This window comes from Centruroides vittatus, unplaced genomic scaffold, assembly GCF_030686945.1.
Source record: "Centruroides vittatus isolate TY-2023 unplaced genomic scaffold, ASM3068694v2 contig_377, whole genome shotgun sequence".
Classification (NCBI taxonomy): Eukaryota; Metazoa; Arthropoda; class Arachnida; order Scorpiones; family Buthidae; genus Centruroides; species Centruroides vittatus.
The window spans coordinates 2,227,394-2,243,157 of NW_027122198.1; the positions used below are offsets into that span (position 1 = coordinate 2,227,394).

At 32.5% G+C, this 15,764-nt stretch overlaps 1 protein-coding gene across 2 annotated transcripts in view; it reads right to left on the reverse strand.

Annotated features, from left to right (window-relative positions):
- LOC136975644 (C2 domain-containing protein 5) overlaps positions 1-15,764 on the reverse strand; it is a 214,485-nt gene that overhangs the window by 156,897 nt on the left and 41,824 nt on the right. For both annotated transcript variants that reach the window (XM_067270731.1, XM_067270732.1), the window contains exons 7-9: positions 13,855-14,010; positions 12,995-13,055; positions 6,117-6,242 (exon numbers count right to left, since the gene is read on the reverse strand). In XM_067270731.1, coding sequence (XP_067126832.1) covers positions 6,117-6,242; positions 12,995-13,055; positions 13,855-14,010 — 343 coding nt within the window. The remainder of the gene's footprint in view (positions 1-6,116; positions 6,243-12,994; positions 13,056-13,854; positions 14,011-15,764) is intronic.

Below are 15,764 nucleotides of genomic sequence, written 5' to 3' on the forward strand. Positions count from 1 at the left end.
GTTAAATATTCTGTATCTTTCACGGGAGAAAACACTTCAGAGTGAGCTTTTGATAATGAATTCGACTGAAGCTGAAATACTAAGTCACATTCCTTTTGGGCATTTCTTACTGCAGAACGACAGAAGACGGGAGATGGAGACCGAGAACAAGACAGATTTAGTGCAGGAAACATACTTGAAATAGGGGCAACGGTGACAGCGACAGATGCAGAAGATGCTACTCGTCTCAAAGAAGTCACCGACGTGGTAGGAGATAATCTATATACATTTAGGATGAAGAGAGGAAAGCAAAAAGTTTGAAGAACTTTATACATTGAAAGTTACAAAATAAATGTTAAAAATTATGAAAATGTTGAAGTAGAAAGAATTGGAAGAAAAGAATAAGGTAAGAAATATTGAAAAAAAAAATTTTTAATTTGCCTCCATCTCCATTTTTCACATTCATATTAAACATTTCAATCACAATTATTCACAAAAACTAGATGAATCTTTCATATACAAACATTAACTTTAATTAAACACCGGCACAAATTTAGTTCATTTTGACAAACGTTTTTTGATCTAATGATAGATCTTCATCAGATTCCTAAATTTAAATTTTGTAACAATTGCACGTACTGTACATTCCAAAATAGAATTTTAAGCTTTAGACCTAATGCAGAACTATCGTTACATCAAAAGTGTTTTATCAAAGTAAATTGACCTTAATTAAATATTGGCACAACTTTAATGTTTGTATATAAACTTTTTCAAATCTAGATTATTTGTTTAGTTAAAAATTTCTAGATACATTCTAATCTATTGTAATACTCTGTTTAAAAAATAAATGTTCACTGCTTCTTATGACAATTTCATTTTCTATATCAAAAGCTTGAGCCAAAATAGTTTTACAAATATTCAGATTATTCTGTATAGGAAAAGTTAGTTCACACTAAGATGAAAATGTTCCTTCAACAAGACAATAATAGTATTTTCCTTATATTGTATAAGAAACCATTATTAACATTTTTTCCGTCTTGTAATTAATAATTATGTAAATTCAAGAATTTTCTATAGAATAATTCTGACCAACTGATAACTGAGGAAACTAAATGTTTCTTTCAGTGGAACATATGACTTGCAAAGTAACGTAAATATGTATGGTAGACTTCACACTGACAAATGTACATACACAAGGAAAATAACTCAACATAAAAAAAGGTGTCAAGAAATATTTTATTTATCTGCTAGCACTATTGACACTGCTGTGAATGTCGTCTTCAGACACAATACAGATCAAATGTTTTTTCAAACAAATTTTAAATTATAAACCGAAACTTCCTTAACCGAATGGAACAAATTTTAAAATTACAACCAGAAACAGCGTTAACTGAATAGAATGTAAAAATTTTTAGAACAAAAATATTTAAAGACTTATTTTTAAAAATTATGTAACATATATGCTCATGCACTTAAGATACGCAGAGAAGATGAAAGGTGTGGAAAAGTGGAAAAACACAGTTAATCAGAATTATTTAAGAGCTTATATAAGCTGATCCAAATTCCAGGTAAGTCAAGGGTGGGAGAATTGCATGGAGACAATAGAGTGGTGAAGAGGAACTCCCAAATGAGCACCAGACCTCTTTTCACCACAGTACCTAAGCAACACAGTAATCAGTACAATCCCAAACTGGGGTGTGGTGATGCTGTAATACCATCTTGGATAACTCTGTGCCACACCTCGGATAACTCTGTGGCTGACATCCTCTTAACATGGCAGAACACGGAAGATTTCTAGCCTTAGAGCATTCCCTTGCAAATGTATATTCTGCCATCAATTTTAACTGGAAAAAAAAAAGATTGGGGGGAAATCTTGTTTTAGATCTGGTCATCTCCAGTCCCAGGGGGCATTAGTTTTCTGTTTCACAAATTTAGTAGTATTCCCCCTATAATCCCTGTCACAGCATTTCAACCCCAGTGGTATGTCAATGCAGCCATAGCTCCCCTTATCAGAAGGGCCTTTTTAATACCCTCCACCCATGTTATTACCAACTTTGAGATTGATGTCATCCACTCAGCAGTGTGTGTGGTAGGCTATGGTTCCACCAAGTACAAGCACATCTTAAACAGAGTTAAGGGGTTGCTCTTCCCCTCCACTACTTTGCAGAACCCAAGGGAGTAGACAGTAGTCCATCCTTCTTTACCACTTTGTGGTTGCCTGTCTGCCTGTATTTGCCGTATTTTTAGTAAAAATGCCTTGTTCTTACCCATTGCTCCATGCCCAAGTCTACGGAGACTCTTGTGCAATGATAGGTACACAATTTCAATCTTGGAATGCTCAAGAGTGTATTCTGTCCCATTAGAGAATACAACAACTGGGGCACACACTTTCCACATAGGGGCTACCACCAGACTACTGTCTAGTCGATTGTCTAAATACCAATACTCTGGTGGTGGGAAGGTGTGACACAAAAGTTATCCAAGATAGTATTACAGCATCATCACACCCAAGTTTGGGACTGTACTGATTACTGTGTTGCTTAGGCACTGTGGTGAAAGGCATCTGGTGCTCATATAGGAGTCCCTCTTCATCACTATTGTCCCCATGCAACTCCCCACCCTCGAGTTACCTGAAATTTAGATCAGCTTGTATAAGCTCTTAAACAATTTTGATTCTAATAGACATTACATAGTTTTTAAAAATAAGTCTTTAAATATTTTTGTTCTAAAAATTTTACATTCTATTCAGTTAACGCTGTTTCTGGTTGTAATTTTAAAATTTGTTCCATTCGGTTAAGGCAGTTTCGGTTTATAATTTAAAATTTGTTCGAAAAAACATTTGATCTGTATTGTGTCTGAAGACAACATTCACAACAACATCGAAAGTGCTTGCAGAGAAATAAAATATTTCTTGACACCATTTTTATGTTGAGTTATTCTCCTCGTGTATAAACATATGACTCCATACAAGTCATCTTTATTGTACAAAAATCATTACAGAACAGAACTTGATATAGAATAAGAAAATTTTTTATTCCAATGCCAAAGGCCCCTGGCAAACATGATCACAGCTTGTACAGAATCAAAGATGCTCCACTAATAAAATACCAAAATCTATTCTTGTTTCCTGAATTAACAGTTTATGAAAATTATTTTATACATATCGTACCAAGATTTTTAGAATGTAATAACAATATCAAGCATTTTCATCACTTTTATGATATCTTTAGAATGTAATACTAAAGCATATAAAAGTAAACATACTAAAACATTTTTTTTTAAATTGAGTTCTTTCCTTTTACACATTTTGTTTCTAATTTTTCTTAGAAAAATCAAAGTGAAGAGAGATAACAGGTGACTTAGGTTCAATATTTGCCTTGATAATAATTTAAAATGTTTAAAAATGCTGCCTTTAAAATTTGAAACAGATAAGTAAAAATGCTTGCTTATTCTCTTTTCATATAAGTATATTTTAAAATATAAAATGATTAAATCCATATATTTCAGCTGTTTATAACTGAACAGCTCAAAGAAATAAAACTTGCAAATTTAATAAAGAGGTTATCAAATTTTATTGAGTTTTCTTTTAATGATAAAAATATCATTACAAAACAAATTTAATACAATTTTTTTAAAATACTTTTTATAAAATGGAAAATTGGAATCAAACTATTAAGATTCTTTGAGTAATAATTTAGCTAAACTTTGATAATGGTACAAAATGGTGGCTTAATTGTGCACCTTTAAATCAGGTTATTCAGTTTCATTAGCTGCAATTTAGTTAAAATATAGTGTAAAAATTTTCCTCCTTTCAACACTTCTTTGCTATTACTAGTGTCAACTGTCTTTTCCATTATTTGTTAATGAATGATATTATTTATCTGTTTTTTTTTCATTTTATTTCAAATTTAAAATTTGTTCAGCATTCTAAAAATTTTGTTCTATATTTTTGTGTTTGCATTTCTAAATTTACAATTTATAAACCTAGGAAAGATCACTGAATAGGACCAAAAACATTGGTTTATTAAAGTTTATTTTTATACTGCTGTATAAGGTTTTCTGTCATTTAGCACCTATTGAAGTAAGTTTAGTTATTTAATGTGTGCCACGAGATATTTTTCTTTGATGAAAAATGTAGTTATTAATCTATGACTTGATTAAAAACAAAAAGATCAAGTAAAAAAGGGAACAACAGAGTGAGGTATACTCTGTCTCAATTAAAGTCAGAAACAACAGTTGCCCTATAAAACTGTCAGCCTTCTCTCCATGACACAAACATGAGTCCTAGCAGGGTGGAGTAAGCTATGCACACTATCCCTCAAGGACTGTTATAAGATTATTTTATGTTTTATTTTATTTAATGGTGATGATGTTTTATTTTAAGTTCTTCTCGACTTATTTTTAATTTATTTTAACTTTTTACCATTAATGTGGATTCCAGTTGGTGTTAATTCTACAGAATGTCTTTCTAAAATCTCTGCCTGATGGTACATAATTTGTAAAAATTTTTAGTTCAAATATTGTGTGTTTGAACTTAAAATGAGCAGAGCATGAGCAATTCTATTTGAATGTCAAAATCATTCAAATTAAAATGTGTGGATCTAACAATAGGATTTATAGATCCCAACAAGTGCTCTATATGACATTAAAAGCATTGATAATTTCATTTATATGACTCCTATATTATTTTCATGACACATTATCTAATGCATCCATTAGCTAATGTGTCCATATATTTCAAAAATACAAATTTTGAAATACTTCTAAGATTTCTAAAAATGTATAAATTCTAAATATCTGTATTTAGCATTCTTTGAATGCTATGTATGTTTTCTTATAAATGTAGCTTTATCCTAAAAATTCTCTTCTTGTTTTTATTTTAGTGAAATATAAATCGATATCCTTCAGCCATTACAGAATAAAATAATTAACATTTACTCCTTAGAATGAAAGAGAATTATGCAAGAGCAAAAGAAAACTTCTGTTTACAAGATTCAACACATTATGTATGCATGCTGAATCTTGAAAAAGGATTTTTAAAATGGAAGTAAGTCAGAACTGACTCAGGAAAATCTTTTTATCATCTCAATTTTAAAAAATTTACCGTATTTACTCGAACATAAGACGATCTCGCATATAGGACAAGGTTGACCTTAAAGATCAAAATAAAGAAAATTCAATTTATTAATACAATTCTAATTTTATTTCATTTAATAACAAAATATCAAATGCACACATTGTCCCACAAGAATAACTGGCATTTTAAACTTCAAGGAAAAATCTTGTAAAATCAAAAACTTAATTTGTTCATGCAAAGCTGGACAATCTGGAACCTTTTCTTGCTCATTCTTAGCAGTCGAATTCACTCTTCATCGATTACACGAGTTTCTTCAAATTCTGATTTCCAAATAATCATCTGTTTTAACGTGGGAATGAATTAAAACTTATATCGGGCTCCCGTGTAATTTTGGAATTCAATTCGAAAGCTTTGCTTTTCCTATTGCTATTCATCTTTACTCCTGACAATACACGAGAACAATTCAAATGACTCAGATAAAATACTATTGTTTTTAAACACCAGAAGGTGAGAATCCGGTAAAAAATACGAATACACAGTTTACAAAAATTATACAAAAATGAAAAGAATCATTTGATCATGTGTATAGAACAACCTAGGTTTTTGAAGCAGTGAAAAATGGATAAAACCCTCGTGTTATATGCAAGTAAATACAGTAATTTCTTGTAAAAATATTTAAAAAATGAAATAGAAAATTATACAAGTAAATGATGAAATAAAAAACCTTATTGTAACATAATGGTAAAAGTGATTTTGAAGCATTTTTGATCTCATTTTCATTCTTGGAAGCAAAAGGCAGAATGATGTCTTCATAGGATCTTTAATGTATTAGGTTTTTTAATATAATAATTAAAGAAAAATTACCTAACTTTCTCTAAAAATTAAATTAGTAAAATAATAAATTTTTTTATTTCTGGAGATGAAATGACATTCCTGAGAGGAGGTAGCTTTTACACATTCAAAATTAACAGAAATTATGTTTTGTTATTCTGTTACAGAAATAAAAACTTTAAATAAATGCTTTTCTGTCATTAAAATAACCAAAAGTTTCAATACATACTCTCTATTTCCATCCTTTGGAGGACTCTGTTGTAAGCAATCAGTCAATTTTATTAATATCACGGCTGTTCCAATGCCACGAACAACAATTCCTGATTCACCTTCCAAATCAAAACACTGGTGATAACTAAAATAAAAAAATATTAAAATTAGATGCATCTGTGTGGAATACATAAAATACATATTATGTATTTTGTGACACATCCTTTTTATCTCAATAAACTAAAATACTTAAGAAAATTTCACAAAAAATATAATTAAAAATCATTGTGAATGCAAGAAAAAATTGGTACTGTACATTTCAAAAAAATTCATTAAGAAAATGAATCAACTCAAAAACTTATCATATCAAATAAGGTTTCTCATTTCCCGGTCTTTTGCTTGTCCCAGGATTCCAAGATAAAAGTGAACTATTTCCCAGGATCCCAGGATAGAATTAATTATTTTTAAGATATACAAAATATCTTGAAGTCAAATGATATAATTATTTTTCATTTTTTAAAGTAATTTAATACAATCTGCAACCTCCAAAATCATATTAATAATGCTGTGTAAGATATAAGGAGGCATTGCAAAAGTTCAGGTCCACTACTTTCAGTTAAGCAAACACAACACAAACACATCTAAAGAAACCAACACATACATTTATTTGTGAAGGTAGCAGAAACCTGTAAAAATAATATGACATCATTAAACTAGCATATTATTAGACGACTGTAAATGAATAAATACACAAAGTGAGATAATCCATGTGTTGCAAAAGTTTACCTCCACAGTTTTAAAATTACATATTATCATTCAAGAAACCCCTCTTTTTGCACCCCAATGTCAAAAACATGCTGTCTAAAAGTTGCTGGAGCACATCTTGACTTCTCTTGTCCTTCGGTGATGGCTGTCTGCAGTTCTGTAACAGTTGAAAACCGATGTTTGTTGGCATACACCTTCCTAGTGAGAATTCCCCAGTTCTCCATGGGGTTAAGGTCAGGGGAATTAGCAGGCCACTCCATTACATGCACACCATTGTCTAAGAACCACTCCCATGTAGTGTGTGCTACATGGATTAGTACATTATCCTGTTGGAATGTCCAGAATAGTCCTCCAACTTTCTCTCCAAATGCCATGAGGTGCACATCCAACAGAACAGTTCCTAGTAGATTCTGGCCTTCATACGCCCACTTGGAAATGTGATGTTAGTCTTCCCATTGTATCCGAATCCAGCCCAGACCATTATTAATCCTCCTCCCATTTGGCATATGGAAAAAAATCTTCTTGTCCTCTCTGATGTCATGTTAGTAGTAACACCAGCCATCAAGATCATCTAAATTAAATTTTTTTTTTGGTCGCTGAATACTACTCGTCTCCATTCTGTATTCAAATTTGAATGTTTTGTTTGCTATCTTATGGTCTTACTGGGCTGATGTTTCTTCTTCTTGTACAGCAGTCATCTGTTGAGCCTTATAACTCTTAATAGGGTTGACATGAATGTTAACCATTGGATCACTTGCCAACTGTCTGAGTGATGATCCCGATTGTTTTAGGGTGTTTACAACCTGTCAAAGATGACGTTCACTGAGTGCTCGTGGACATCCTGAACAGGGTTTTTGGTTGTAATCCTCTTGGTTATGTACATAATTGTTTACCACATTATGTGACCAATTAATCTGTTTTGCTATGGCCCTGTTGAACAGCTCTTGCTGCTTTAATGCATCAATCTTGCCTCTCTCATAGGTGGATAACACCTTGTCATGGCCTATGTTTCCATGAAACGTTATATCAAACAAATCACAGAACTCAAAGTTGCAGCAGTATGACAATTTCACTCTTAACACATACGAAATAGTTTGTAATGTTTAACTTGCAGGTTCATATCATTATTTCTCCTGGGGATGTGGTGGAACTAAACTTTTGTAACACATAGATTATCTCACTTTGTGTGTTTATGCATTTACAGTTGTCTAATAATATGCTAGTTTAATGATGTCATATTATTTTTACATGTTTCTTCTACCTACACAAATACTAAGTTGTTCAATAAGTTTTGTCAGTCAATAAGAGACAGTGCTATTAGATTCGTCGCTTTATATCTCTAAAAATATTACTACTTTTTTTATGAACACGTGTGAAGTTTCATGTAGATCTGTCAACTCATTTGTATATTTACAGCTGTTCAAAGTTAATGTGTCACTGTATTTTCTTACAATCGAAAAAATTGAATATCATGTAGTAATAAAATTCTTATTTTTGGAAGGTATAGCATCAAAACAAATTCATGAACAATTGTTAAAAGTGTATAAGGACTCTTCACCTTCAATTAGAACAGTAGAAAGATGGGTTGCTGAATTTAAACATGGTTGTACAAGTCTTGAAGACAATCCACATGAAGGACATCCGAAAAGTGCATCAATACCAGAAATCATAGCAAAAATACAGCATGTGGTCTTGAAAAATCGTCAATTAACCAAGAGAGATTTAGTAAAAGCCCTAGGGATCTCATTAAGCAGTGTGAGCAATATTTTGGCTGAAGTTTTGGGTTACAGAAAGCTGTGTGCACAATGAGTACTGCATTCGCTAACAATGAAACAAAAACACATTCGAATGTGACTTTCTCAGCAACATTTGGAACATTTTAGAAAGGATAAAAAGAATTATGTGCATCATTTCATCACTATGGATGAGACTTAGATCTACCACCATGATCCTGAATCAAAACAAGAGGCTAAGGAGTGGTGTGAACCTGGTACTTCACTCCAAAGTGAGTTAGGGTCCAGAAATCAGCTAAGGTGTTAGCATCAGTTTTTTGGGATGCAAAAGGAATTTTGTTTGTGGATTACCTCCAAACTGGTAGAACAATAAACTCAGATTATTATTGTAACCTTTTGGACCAGCTGGATGTAAAAATTTGTGAGAAAAGATCTGGTTTACAGAAGAAAAAAAATCATTTTTTATCAAGACAATGCACCCTCTCACAGCTCAAAAAACCAGTGCTAAAATCAGTGAATTAAAGTACAAATTGTTGCAACATCCTGCTTATTTGCCAGATTTAGCTCCCTCTGACATCTGGCTGTTCTCACATCTCAAAAAATTGTGTGAGAGAAACAATTTTCATCAAACAAAGAGGTAATAGAAGCCTTGGAAGTGTATTTCGACAGTCTTCCAGATTCTCACTTCAAGGATGGAATCCATAAATTAGAAGATCACTGGAACAAGTGTATTGAAGTTCAGGGAGATTATGTTGAATAATAAAATGTATTTCAAACCATAAAATCATGTTTTTCTTATCAAGTGACAAAACTTATTAAACAACCTGGTAAATGTGTGTTGGTTTCTTTAGATGTGTTTGTGTTATGTTCGCTTAACTGAATGGAGTGGACTTAAACTTTTGCAATGCACCTTATATTAAAAATTACCTTTGAATTACGCAGAAATTTTCACTAATAGAAAAAATTTATTAAAGGCTGCTGGAAACTGCATACAGCAACAATAACAAGAGTAAAGTACTTATGTGCTTTTAGACTAGACGACAAAAAACGTTGTCGAGTGCGAAAACAATCGTTAGACTTACCGAGTGTAACCCAACAAGTACTTTACGTGGATTCGCGATTAGAAAGCCAGTTCTAGACTTTCACGTGCTCCGGAAATTATAACTACAAGAGAACACCAATAAGGAACAAATCAAGTTTACTTTGAACTAGAAAAAATACTATGTACTGTACAAGGTAATAAAGTCAAAAAACAATTTATTTTATAAAGGACAAATTCTTAGACCCGACAAAAATAAGATAACTTAGCAACTAAGATCTACTACTATTTCCCTTGGAATTCTGACAATTCAAAATCAACTTACTACTATGTACAATCAATCACTCTTATCAACTATGACTATCCATCACCTCAAATACTAGGAACCTTTTTATCCAAACTCCTTCGAATCACCAAGAACTTTTCCTATTCTCTCGATCTGGCAATTACCTTGCTCGAACCTCGCTTTCAACTTTTCAGAAGCTCACCTTCCCATTGATCCGTCAGCTATGTCGTTTTACACTTTGTGAGGTATTCACTAGAGACTTTTACATTAAAAACATGTCTGTTAAATAAAAGTACACTTTTGAGATGTCTCTTTTTTAAGTCTTTTAGTGATTCCTTATGCTAAGCATTTGTGGGGTCCTCCCCCTTTTCATGTCAGAACTTCTATTCTGACATGAAAAGGGGGGAGGACCCCACAAATGTTCTGTTCGGATTTCCAAGTTTGGGGACAGCGCAATGGCGCGTTAGTTTTTCCTATGGTGCTACATCTGATTCAGTAAGTTGGTTTCTTCATTTTCATTCGTTATAGAGGGTAAGTGGGGAACCTTTGCCCTAACTAAACATAAGCCCCAAAATAAAATATACGTAAAGAAAACAAAAAATAGAAAATAAAAATACAGCTCGGACACAGTTCCTTACACAAGAACAACAACAAAAATGCCTTTGAATTGAGTTGAAAATTTAAAGAATAAAATGAACTTATATCAAACTTCTAAGTTAGAAGGTAATGCTATGCTATTTAAATAAAACACGATACAAAATATTATTGTAAATTTTTATAATAAGTTTTTTAAAAAGCAAAGATGGTCAATACTCCAATCACTCAATCTGATTCTTATTTTAGTAATGAAAAGTCCTGCTACCGTGAATGCTCTTTCCGATTCAATTCATGTGGGTGGAATCATCTTTAATGCATTTAAGAAAAAACACACTATGTGTTTTTTTCACCTGTAGCCTGGAAGATTTCTAGTTCATTTTCGAAATTGTAGTACTTCTTTTGCTCTCTAGTATTCTTGATTTGTCTACCTTGGCTGCTTTAATAGAAACATCAAGCTTATAGCCAAATAATTCAGCAGTTCGTTTGTCTTTAATAGTCAGGTTCATGAGAAAAAACTTCATTCTTGCAGACTTTGTACTCATTTGTATCCTTGCCCAATTTGAACAACCTGACATTACACAGTTGTTGAAGCTATTGGGCATGGTTAAAAATTAAGACAGCATAAGCACAATTATTCCAGATATTACAGGTTCTAACAAGTAAAGAATTTTTAGATCCTGCCACAAATAAGCTACATATTGATTATTGACCATTTGTGACAAGCCGTAACAAGCAAAAATTAAAAAAAAACTAATAACTAGGTTTTTTTTCCAAATTGGACTGTGATGAACAAATCCAGGCCAACATGCATTGACACTAGTAAACCACTTATTGGCATTGCATGTGACCTGAACATTTATCATCAAAACTCCTTTCCTGTTGACAAATTTGTCCCCATTAAGGTCAGGTTTAAAGATTGACACATCTGTACAGTCAGGTGCTCCAATGCACTTTGGAATCAAGAATCATTTTTTCTGATTCGGTTTCACAGTCTTATTTTCAGAAACCTTATCCAGTCTCCTGCCTTTGCAATAATGCAGTCAGTTACCTATATAGCAATAAATGTACTGTAACTCAGTTTTCTGTAAATAATACTGCAAAACTTTAAAATTTGCTTGTTTAATAGTCTTGATGACAGTGCTTGGGCAAATGCCAATGTCATTCACAACCCCGTCTTTCATTAGGTGTGCAAAGAACAGATGTCTTCTGCACAGCTAACAAAATATGCAAAAACATTCTGTCCAATCCAGCATAACCTTTACTTATTAACCATATCATCCAAGAAATGTATGGAAGCAACAAAGCCTAGGAGGAAGGTTGGAATATCGACATTTGATGTAAAAAAAACTTACCACAAAGCACGAAAGCAGTACATGTGAACAGATCTGGCAGCCAAGGTTATGATGTAGAAGTTGATGGTGTGAAACCAGTTAAATGCAATTTTCATTTCATTATACAGTATTTAGACATTTTATTTTTTGTTTTAATTTAGTATTTAAGGTATTTAATTGTTTTAGTTTCACCTTAAATTATGTGTATTTGACGTTTTAAGTTTATCGAAATTGTATTGTTTAGGGTCTGGGAATGGATTAATTCACTTTCCATTATTTCTAATGGAAAAAACTGATTCAGACTTCAAAACAATTCAAAGTTTAATTTCCTGTTATGAATTAAGTTCCAAGTACAAGACACCACTGTAATTCTACTTTTAGTACAGTAGACCCCCTCCTATAACACGGTAAATACGTTCCGTGTTACCCGAATTCCGTGTTGTACAAGTCACTTAGATTTTACAAATACATGAGCCGTTCACAGCCCGGCACTTGTGCAGTTTAGGGGGTACAGCTGTTTGAAAGGTTTTCTTCCATAAAATTAATTGATTCTAGACTAATTTGACTCAAACATTTCCAAAACACGTATAATTTTTTGGGGATAATCCACATAAACTATGCTATGAACAAAAAATTACAGGAATACTTACCAAGTGCGCACCGTTTGAAGACCCCATTGCTTAAGCTTGTTTTCGTCACAGAGCAGCTCATTGAATGGCTGGCGCATGTTTCCTGATCAGCGAATTTTTTGCAGAAAAATAACTTAACTTTGGAGACATCATTAATAAAAATATAATTTTCATGGCCATTGAATAATAAACGTTTTTTTAGTAGGTCTGCTGCTCATTTAAACTCAACAGTTTGTGCAATGTCCACTATTGGTCCAGATTTGACCAATCCTGTTGAGACACGAGTCGGCCATGACAATCTGTCTCATTCTTTTACCGTGTTATACGAGCCTCTTTTAGCATGTTATACAAACATGATCGCAATTTTTCCGCCGTGTTATACAAATCCGTCTTATATGAACCCATGTTATGGGGGGAGTCTACTGTACTAATTGATGCAAGTTATCAGTACTTTTAATTCTAGTAATTCACATCAATTTTAATTAATTTACATTACTGAATAATAAAGACATCTCACCCAACAACAGCATTTCCACCTAATTCTAATGCCTTCAGTCCAATCTTTCTTTGTACTTCTCCTGAAAACAAAAATTCATTTTATTTACCTTCTCACTTTAATAACTAATACATATAAAAATTCCAAAAAAGCAAAATCTTTGAACTCTAGTGAGCACCATATGATTGCAACACCACTTTCCAGATATATTCCATCCTAGTAGAAAACCATTGTTTTGCATCAAAACTCCTCTAAGCATAATCTGGAATAAAGAATCAAGGAACACGAATACACAATTGACAAGAACCTATTTGTTTTGATTTAACACAATTGACCCAAATTCTAAAAAACTAAATTTGTTTCGTATTATAGTGTATGTGGACTTGCCTTGTTTAGTCAAATTCATGTTGTTGTTTTTGGTTCCAAATAGAAAAGAAATTTGTGGGGAATATCCCTAATTACATGTATCATTTCTATTTTTTTTTTACACATATTCTTCAGAAATGCACCTATTGTGTAAAAATAGAATTGAGTGTATTTCTTTTTTGAATAATGAGCTGATAATGAAATGTTTATGAAAATGTTTTTACTAAAAACATATTAACTTGTAACTTTTCTTCTGCAGTTTTGAAAACAAAATAATTTCCTGAAAAGCTTTGAAAATAATTTTCTGAAAATTGTATCTAATACACAATTTTCATAAAATTCATGCAAGCATTTTGACGTTTTTATCAGTTGCTTTTACCTCAATTATTTCATTTTAATGCAACCAAAAACATTTTTCTAATTCAATTATAAAAACAATGTTTTCCTCTCACATTTTTTTAAAAATGCTAAATAATTCTTAAACATTAAATTGAATCCATATAAATAAATGTTACCTGACAACTTAGAAAATAATGTCTGTCTTGCTTCATTTGATGCTCTTGGTGTTCTAATTTTATCTATCCACTGATATTCTGGATCATCATTTACTACGAGTTCTTCAACAAATCCCAGAATTGCTTGTGCTTTGTAAGTATTTGGAATGGTATTACCTAAATTAAAAATTAAATATCAAATTAAAAATAAATACTTAGTCCAAATCCTTTAATTTAGTGTAATAAATTCTTTTATTTAATAACAGAAAATTTATTAGAAGTATCCTCCTTGTTGAATCATCCCTACTATCTTCACTTTTCCCAAATACAGGTAGGCCTCCTACAACGCGGTACCTTTACAATGCGTTTTCGCTCCAACGCGGTTGGAAAAATGCAGAAATTTTCTTACAACGCGGTTTAGGGTATTTAGAAACAAATTATCTTTCACATAACAGAAAAATCGCAACGGATCACATAAGTGCAGTGGAACTTGATGAAACAAGCTCAGATCTTGAAATAAGGCCAGTCAAACATTCTCGAACAACTATAATAAGTGACGATGAGGACTGAATTTGAGCATAACATTATGTTTCTTTTTGATTTTGACTTGAAATCATAATCTTTTTAGTTTTTATATGATGTTGAATTTTATTTAAGCTTTTTATGTACATAAATTTAAAAAATGATAAAAATGTTACACCATAAAAGGCAGTTTTTCTCTTTTTAGAACTGAATCCCAGTTTTTGCATTAAGTTGGTGTCTCCTATAATGCGATTTCCCACAACGTGGTATTTTCAAGGAACGTATCTACTGCGTTGTAGGAGGCCTACCTGTACATTGTCTGACTTATGTAGGAATCACCACTTAACCCACCTACTGATCATGACTGAAGGACATGTTGAGACAATAAATAAGTTTCATGTCTTAGTGTTTGATGCAAAATTTAGTGGCTGTAATACTCTAAAAGGTTAGTCATAGTGGACTTACAACATAGCAGCAGGTTTTAAACTAGTGTATTGGGCAGTTATTAAGTTGTCTTTCGTTTGTAAGAAAGTACCCATGGAAATCAAGCAATGCTTGGATCATGTGTATGGGGAAGCTTTGCCATCATATACCACTGTCAAAGAATAGGCTAAATGTTTTCAATTAGGACAAGAATCCCTTGAAGATGATGTGAGATCCGGTTTCCTAACAGATGCAATAACCTCAGAGAAAATTGATGTGGTAGAGGATGTGATACTTTTGGATTCCCAATTGAAAGTGGAAGAAATGATAGCAATGCCTACTCTATCTGGCATGAGTGTTCGGCATACACTTCATGAGCATCTAGGCACAAGCAAAATAAGCACAAGATGGGTTCCCAAATTCTTTCTGCTGTTCAATAGCAAAAGCATGTAAAATGTACAGCTAACTTTTTACCTTTATCAAACAGGCAGAGTTAATTTTTTGAAATCTATTGTTATAGGGAAAAGGGGTCATAATTAGACCATGGGAGTCCCAAAACGGCTAAAGTGTTGCCATCAACCATGAAAATAATGGCCATCATTTTTGGGATTGTAAAGGCATATTGATGGTGGACTTTAAAGAAAGAAATACTAAGTTACTATGTTACTGTAAACACAAAATACTATCCAATGTTATTACATCAGTTAAATGCAAAGATACACTAAAAATGACAAGGAAAATTAACAAATGTGTGTCCATTATATGACAATGCATCTATCCACTCCAGACCACTTGCTCAACTTGCCATTCAGGACTGAACTTTTAGCAGCACAATCAACATGTCAAAAACTTATGGCATATCCTATGTATTTAGTCCCAGAAACTAGCCCCATATAAAAACAACATTATTCTTTCCTGCCGCTATCAGTCCTCAGATCTGGCAAGCACACTGCACAGCAAGCAGAGGTTGCAGGTTCAAGCCCTGT